Source organism: Muntiacus reevesi, chromosome 3 (assembly GCF_963930625.1).
Source record: "Muntiacus reevesi chromosome 3, mMunRee1.1, whole genome shotgun sequence".
Classification (NCBI taxonomy): Eukaryota; Metazoa; Chordata; class Mammalia; order Artiodactyla; family Cervidae; genus Muntiacus; species Muntiacus reevesi.
Genome location: NC_089251.1, coordinates 33,184,008 through 33,192,631, shown reverse-complemented (window position 1 = coordinate 33,192,631; position 8,624 = coordinate 33,184,008). Strand labels below are relative to the sequence as shown.

The following is an 8,624-nucleotide window of genomic DNA, read 5'->3' as shown; positions in this document are numbered from 1 at the left end:
TACTTGCCAGAGAGACACCCGCGACTTTCCGGATTCTGAATGAGACTAAAACCGAACAAAACCAAATCGAATCCAACCCAACCGGCCGGAAAGGGCAGGGCCAAGGGGCGAGACGTGCATCTTTTTCTGTCCGTTGTGATCCGGATGGGGGCCCAACTAGGGACCCCGTCAGGAAAGTGGAGGCACTGGGAGGACGGCTGGAAAAGGCCAACCAGAGAGCTGCTCACGGTCGTCGGGCAGGGCCTGGGAAGGTCAAAGCTCTGGATCCCGGGCGGGCAGGAAGATCAGGGACCCCAGGGTCCACCAAGGACCCCGGGGACCCCAGGGACGACCAGGGATTCCCGCGCTACTTTAGTGAAGAGAGTGCGTTTTCCTGTCAGCCCCCGGGGAGCGGGGAACCGAGCCTCTGGAGAACCGGCCGTCAGAGCTGTTCCGTCAGCCGAGGATGTTAGGCGGCTTAGGGCTGCACGACAGGGAACCCTGACAGGATGCGAGCCCCAGAGTTGCTGGGCCACGCCGAGATCCTCAGAGCCTAGTTCGGAGAAACTGAGGATAACCCCCGTAATGACACGCTATTTCCGCGTGTTGCCGGCCCCCAAAAGTAGCTCTCGCTCCCTGGTGGTCTCCCGAAAGGGACAGAACCGTGACATCGGGGAAGAACAGTCGGCTGACGAGTTTGTCAAGTAGGTACTGAAGGGGCACCTCCCTCCACCCTAGAGGCCTTGGCACCCGGAAAGCTGAAGCTAAGAGCTGAGGCATGTGCTCCTCCCAATCACCCGGTTGGCTCCAATGGCCCTTTGGAGTGGCTCTAGTGTTCAGTAAGCTGTGAGATGTGGGTTTTACACCCAGGTTCTGTTGTACATTGTACATTCCTGGAGTTAACTTCTGAAGTCAGGAGGAGAAGGGGACGACAGAGGTTGGATGGCATCACCGACCCAATCGACATGAGTTTCAATAAACTCCCGGAGTTGGTGATGGACAGGGAGGCCTGGCGTGCTGCAGTCCATGGGGTCGCAGTCTGACACGACTGAGCGACTGAACTGAACTGAACTGAACTGAGGGTTGGCCATCAGCTGAGGACGTTAAGCGGCTTAGGACTGCAGGACTCCGGACCCTGGAAGGATCTAAGCCCCAGAGTTGCTGGGCCGCCCAGAGATACATAGAGCCTAGTTTGGAGAAACTAGGAATTTCTGGGGGTGTACATTGTGGTGAAGTCACTTCAATTCTCTGAACCTGTTTTCTCCTCTTTAAGCTCGAGATACTACTTCTCAGGGTTGCAGCGAAGACATGTCACTTGTAAATTTCACTCCCTTGTCTTTACCCCTAGTTCTACCACTCTCCCCCCACCACTCCTACCCCCTTACCTTGTGTGAAGGACATTGATTTGTCCTCCCAAATACTTGATATATGAACTACAGTACAAGTGTGCATTTTTTAAATTATTTTCTAATTTCTCATGAAAAACATGAGCAAATGTCTCACTTGTTCTTCTTTCAGGTTGTCTGAGGACACCAGTAATTCCCTTCAACCAGATGTTAATTTCATACATACTTTTCTCAAGCCAGAGAAACTAACAAAAGTTGAGAAAAGGTTTAAGGGAAGAGCAGTAATGGAAATGATGAAGCTGGACAAGGAAATCAAAGAAACTCAAATTCGGCTAGAGCCCTTAGTGGTGGAAACCCGGCAGCTACTGGAGGAAAAAGATCACATACAGAAGGAAAACCAGTTCTTTCAGGAATACTTGACCAAGCAAACGGAGGAGTCTAGACAGAGAACCGAGAAGCTGTGGAACTACTATCTACAACAAAGTGTGAAGATTGAACAAAGAAAACAAGAATTAACCTCCAAATATGCGAACAAAAATTCAGCACTTAAAAGAGAGCTCTTGGAGAAGGAAAACACCCTATCCAATTTGAATAAGCAGTTGGAGGCAATGAAGGACATTTCAGTGATAAAGGAAAAACAGGACAGAGAAATTGAGAAACTTCAGCAGGAGATAAAGAAGACCCACATTGAGACAGCTGCAAAGAAACAGGCGATGCTCGTCCAGTTCTTCCAGGACAAAGCATTACTGGAGGCACAGCTGAGTGAGCTAGAGGCAAGGGAGTCGGGAAAGAAGTTAACAAAGGAGCTGAAAAGCAAGAACCAGGCGTTGGAGAAGGCAGCAAAGCAGCACGTTTCCGAGTTCCACAGTAACATCAACAGACAGCACCAACAGTTACAGAAGGAACTGCCGGAGTTAGTTCAGAAATGCCATCAGTTGGAGGATACTCACAGCCAATTAAAAAAGAAGCAGCAGCTGCTGCAACAGGAGCACTGGTATGTGGAGTGCTTAAGGCGAGGGAGGCAACAGCTGCAAGAAAAGCGTAATCGGTGCCCAAATGGACAGGGTTCTCCGAAGACCACAAGGAACCCTGCCCTAGGCACCAAATCAAAGGTGCATCCAAAGTAATTTCTAAAATAACACTAAGTCTAGACTGGAGCAAGGGTTCTTAGGTGCTATATAACATAACCCTGGTTAGGAAGACTTTGAGATATCAGATTGCTATGATAAAATACCCATTATAATGTGTTAATGTGAAGGAGTAGGTGTTTTTCTCAACCAGTACTGCTAGATTACTGGTAGCACTGGCTTCCCATTAAGTTAGGTTTTTGTTTTTTTTTTTTTTTTAGCTCCTGGTAATAACTGGGCTGTTCCTCATACCTCCAGATAACCCAGTACTATTTGCCAAAAATTCACCTGTGAAACCACCTCAAGAAAACACCTTGAGAAAGTGACAGAAAAACAGTTGTGTGGTGTGTTCCACCTAGCTAAGTTAGGTTTCTTTACAGAAAAAGAAACCCCTGAGGAATAGCATTTCGGATTGTTAGATTCTGCTTTGTGCTCTGTAAACAACCAATGTCCATGTATCCTCCCTTCTTTGGCCACCTTAGCACACACGTGCAGTGTTTTCAAACTTCTTTATAAAGTCTGTGCTGATGATCAAGTAGCTGCTTCTGTAGTTTTCTCATGATTGAAAGATTAGTAACAGCAAGTGTAAACAGCATGACCTGCTGTCTGATGCTCAGCCCATACAATTTTGAGTAAACTGTGTGATGTTAGTTGCCCAGTCGTGTCTGACACTTTGTGACCCCATGGACTGTAGCCCACCAGGCTCCTCTGTCCATGAAATTCTCCAGGCAAGGATTGGGTAGCCATTCCCTTCTCCAGGGTATCTTCCTGACCCAGGGATTGAAGCTGGGTCTCCTGCATTGCAAGCAGATTCTTTACGAAGGTGGTTCAGACAGTAAAGAATCTGCCTGCAATGCGGGAGACCTGGGTTCAATTTCTGGGTTGGGAAGATCCCCTGGAGAAGGGCATAGCAACCCACTCCAGTATTCTTGCCTGGAGTATTCCGTGAACAGAGGATCCTGGCAGGCTACAATCCATGGAATCATAAAGAGTCAGACACGACCAAGTGACTAATACTTTCATTTACACTTTCAAACTCTGTGAAGGAAGGGTAGAAGGCACGGTATAGCTAGTCAGTTTTCTGTGGAGAAATACCACTAACCTGAGTGAGATGACTGAATGCTTCTGCCTGTTTTAGAAAAATGTATCAAAAGAAAGTGATCATGTATTTGGAGAACTTTTTGAAAATCTTTTGCCATCTTGTTCCCTAGCAACATCCTAATTCTAAGATCACAAAGATGACTGAAGTTTCAATAGAAAGAGCACTTTAGCTTTAGGTCATGTGTATCCTACATCTACGCCCCTTCAATTGAACTAGGAATGGTATTTTAAATTAGTTAGACTTTTAGGATAGTTATATTTTTGGCACTTAGGACATACTAATGATCAAATCAGGGATTTCTTTGAATGTTGAATCATGGTACAGAAATATAGCTTCATATTTTAATATCACTCCCTGATGAAAAAATAGAATCAGCTTTATGTTTTTAAGAAACTGTGAGTGATGAAAAACTTCAGAATGATTTTCCCAGTTTTCAGTTTCATTCATATGTAAAATGAATTCTTGTACTTAAGATTCAGAAAAGGATTCTGCCTCCATGTGCCTTTACTTCTAGCTTTAACAACTTGCTGTTAAATGTGTAATGTCTTGGTTCCTAATTTTTTATTGAAAATAAAAAATTAAAGATTATAATACCCAGTGATTTCATTATTGTTCCAATGTAATATACCTTCTACTTCGTATCTTTTCTCACTTCTTACCAACTCTGAATGTCTTCCTCATACTAGTGTATATAAAAATCCAGTTTTAGTGTACAAATTGTTAGGTAACACACAGAAACCTAAACCTAAAGAGTTTGTCAGTGGAGCTGAAAATAGAGCTTGTTTTAAAACGTAGTATCCAAAACACATTTGAAACCTTTATTCTCTATGGATGCAAAAACAACAGGAAAATATATAATTAAGGATAATGAGTTGGAATGCAGGAGGGATGGAGAATCTTATTATTCTGTTAATTCCCCCTCCTGCCAGTGCTATCCTGATAATCTAATTCAGGAGTGAATAATTTCCATCCTGTCTCAGTTTATTTTTAATTTCTCTCATCCCAGATAACGGGATCTGGTCTGGTGTAGTACTTCTGGCTTTCTCTGTTGGGAGTGAGGCCTCTGACTTGAAGACTTTTAAGGGGTAGGTCATCTGATACAAGTCCTTGGAAATTCTTAGCAGCAAGCCAGCAGTAGGTTGGACAACTAGGATTTCAGTCTACTTTTTGTCTGCTTCCCTATGCTGGAAAGGAAAGAGGATGATGTTATAGAAAAGTGCGTTAAGACAGAAAAGACCTCAGAGGTGATATTTAGGTTAAGACTTAAGTGATAAAATGAAGCCTGCAGTACAACAATTAGGGAAAAAGACATTCTAGACAGTGGGAACAGAGAATGCAAAGGCCCCAAGATGGGAAGGAGTTTGGGAGGATTAAGGAACAAAAGTCAATGTGGCTAAGTATAGTTGGGGACAGGACAAAAAAAGAGTGGAGCAGAGACCAAGGAGGTTAAAAAGGTTAACGGTGAGAGCAAGGAGGCCTTGTAGGACAAAGGGGGATGAATTTTATTCTACATGCACTGGGAAATCATTAGGCTTTGAGCAAGTGAATGAAGTCTGATTTATAGTATAAAAAACTCAGCACAGTTGTATGTGGAGTATACCAAGGCAGTGAAAAGGAATCCAGTAATGAAGCTCTTGAAAAGGCAAGAGGTGAGGACTGTTCAGAATGGAAAGGCAAACATGGGAGTGAACAGAAGGCATAGAGGGGAACTGACTCTTAGTGGGAGGGGACAGATAGGTTATACAGGAGACTAGGCTCACTAACAGACCAGACTGTATCATGCCTCAAAGAACATTTATTTTTTACCCGTCTGAGATCATCCTGAAGGGCAAATAGTCTTTCTTGAGGTGATTCAGGGAATCAAACATCTTCCATGCTGTGCTCTACCAGGCCCTAGAGATGCCTTATCATACGCATCTACCAGAATGGGAAAGTAAGCATGGAAGCACACTCACCCTCTTAAAAGTTCTGGCACAGAACTGACACATTTCTACTCACATTCCACTGGAGAGAAGTTAGCTGGTTACTCCATCACTATAGGGGGATTGGGTGGAGCCCTGGGAAGTGTAGTCATTTGTCCTATAACCCTGTAACTCTGCAACCCTGTCCAATTTTGCTGGACAGTCAGTAGTCTGGTACAGGATGCTTCCAATATAAATTGGGAATAAGATTGCAGTATCATTATTTTTAGACTGAAATATCATTCTTGTAGATGTCTACTGGAACCCCTGAGCAGGAGGAATCTATATAGCCCTAGGGTGTGCTGAGTCGAAGGGCAGATCTTCAATTTTAAGAGATCTTGCCAATTTGTTTATAAATTAATTGTACCGATGTCTGTTCCCAAGTGCAGGGAGTTCACACTGCTCCAAAATCTAGCTGGACCTGATACAGTCCAACTTCAGGAAAATGTATTCTAATGAATTTGGTTTAAAAACTTAAACACTCAGTAATATGATTAGAATCCTCTCTATTGTGTCCTGTTGATGCCTGGCTCAGATAGCAAAAATAAAAGGATTCCCTGTGAGGGCCCTGGATGAGACTGGACAAGTTTAATCTCAAACCAATTACAGGCACACATCTATTATTGGGGGCTTGGGTGCATACTACTGCAATGTGAAATTCACAAGCGAGTCACATGAATTTTCCAGTTTCCCAGTGCATATCGAAAAAGCAAGAGAGTTCCAGAAAAACATCTATTTCTGCTTTATTGACTATGCCAAAGCCTTTGACTGTGTGGATCACAATAAACTGTGGAAAATTCTGAAACAGATGGGAACACCAGACCACCCGACCTGCCTCCTGAGAAATCTGTATGCAGGTCAGGAAGCAACAGTTAGAGTTGGACATGGAAAAACAGACTGGTTCCAAATAGAAAAAGGACTATGTCAAGGATGTATATTGTCACCCTGCTTATTTAACTTACATGCAGAGTACATCATGAGAAACACTGGGCTGGATGAAGCACAAGCTTGAATCAAGATTGCTGGGAGAAATATCAATAACCTCAGATATGCAGATGACACCACCCTTATGGCAGAAAGTGAAGAACTAAAGTCTCTTGGTGAAAGTGAAAGAGAGTGTAAAAGTTGGCTTAAAACTCCACATTCAGAAAACTAAGATCGTGGCATCTGGTTCCATCAGTTCATGGCAAATAGATGGGGAAACAATGGAAACAGTGGCTGACTTTATTTTTCTGGGCTCCAAAATCACTGCAAATGGTAATTGCAGCCATGAAATTAAAAGACACTTACTCCTTGGAAGCAAAGTTATAACCAACCTAGACAGCATATTAAAAAGCAGAGACATTACTTTGCCAACAAAGGTCTGTCTAGTCAAGGCTATGGTTTTTCCAGTGGTCATGTATGGATGTGAGAGTTGGACTATAAAGAAGGCTGAGCGCAGAAGAATTGATGCTTTTGAACTGTGGTGTTGGAGAAGACTCTTGAGAGTCCCTTGGACTGTGAGGAGATCCAAACAGTCCATCCTACAGGAGATCAGTCCTGGGTGTTCATTGGAAGGACTGATGTTGAAGCTGAAACGCCAATACTTTGGCCACCTCATGCGAAGAGCTGACTCATTTGAAAAGACCCTGATGCCGGGAAAGATTGAGGGCAGGGGACGACAGAGGATGAGATGATTGGATGGCATCACCGACTCAATGGACATGGGTTTGGGTGGACTCTGGGAGTTGGTGATGGACAGGGAGGCCTGCCGTGTTGCGGTTCACAGGGTCGCAAAGAGTCAGACACTACTGAGCAACTGAACTGAACAGTACATATTAAAGGTATACAATGTAGACTACACTACATTGTAGTTGATTTAAAGTGTGCAATATCACTGTGTCTAAAGCAACAATTGTACATACTTCAATCAAAATCAGTATCTCTAAAGGGAAGAGCAATAAAGCAAGGTATGAGTAGATTCATTTGAACCAGCATAATTTTGGACCTAAGCAACTACTGAGACAACTGTTATGTTACTTCTTCAAAACTCATTCCCATCTCTAGTCATCATTTCCCTCCCTTCACATAGTGTCAGCAAAGAGACAGGTAGCACATTGGAGTCAATGAACAATGGAAAACATCATTCTAACACAGTCATTTATTTTTCTTGCCATTGCCAAACATTCCCCAAATCTTACTCACCAGAAATTAACAGAGCTTCTCCATTTTCCTCCCTGACAATCCTCATGAATGGAAAGGGCTTTAAGAGAGCAACTGCCAATGACAATGTCGAGTGGATAGACCATGTCCTTCATTTCAAAACTACCTGTTCTGGCAGTATCCCAACCAGGTTTCAATGCTCCTATGTGTCAAAGTGGTCTTCAAAAAGCCCACATGTTAAGGCTATATGGAGGAGCACGGAGAACAGTTAATAGTGGTAACAGCCTTTTAGATTTTGAAAAGGCAGTATTGGTCCACATCAGGGTTAAGGGTCTCTGGCTTTTTATGTGGCATAAGCCACAAAAACTGGCAAGAATATAGAAGACCAATATTTATGGAAAAGGGGAAGAGAATTCAGAAATACAGTAACAGAGCTGCTCTAATCAATGCTCCAGGGAAAGCCAGCCTCAAGGAGAAAGAGCCTAACAGATACTATCAGCTAGGCATGAGTATCAGAAAAAGAACTTTTCTTTCCAATTCCCAGATAAGTATCTACACCTGGTGTCAAAGTCTCAGGTTATAAAGAGGACAGAACACAACATCTAAAAAGGGGTAGAGAACAACATTCTCAGAAAATTCAGAGACAGACTTTGGCTAAAGGGAGATACGAGGACTTAACAGAGTGCAGACTAACCATCAGGTCAAGTCCAGGGGAGAAGGAATGTGCACCCTGGCTACCAATCTTCTTGGCAGTACCAGCAATATTAGGGTTCTGTATCAAATATCAGAGGAAAAAGGGTATTACTTCTCAATCCTCAAAACTGCAGGAACAAAATAAACTGCAGGAAAGTTGATTTGAGGTGGTATTTATTTCTGCTGCCTTCTTCTTTCCAGTCATTTTATGTGAGATATATTCCTCCTAAGGTTGCATATAATGCCTGTGCATCTAGTTACTTACTGCCACCTG

The 8,624-nt window shown here is 43.4% G+C and overlaps 1 protein-coding gene across 1 annotated transcript; it reads left to right on the top strand.

Annotated features, from left to right (window-relative positions):
- Window positions 1–25: 25 nt before the first annotated feature.
- CCDC121 (coiled-coil domain containing 121) lies at window positions 26–4,087 on the top strand. Its single transcript, XM_065928857.1, has 2 exons — window positions 26–683; window positions 1,498–4,087. Exons 1-2 carry the CDS (start codon window positions 40–42, stop codon window positions 2,450–2,452), a joined length of 1,599 nt encoding a protein of 532 aa, XP_065784929.1. The 5' UTR covers window positions 26–39; the 3' UTR covers window positions 2,453–4,087.
- Window positions 4,088–8,624: the final 4,537 nt, after the last annotated feature.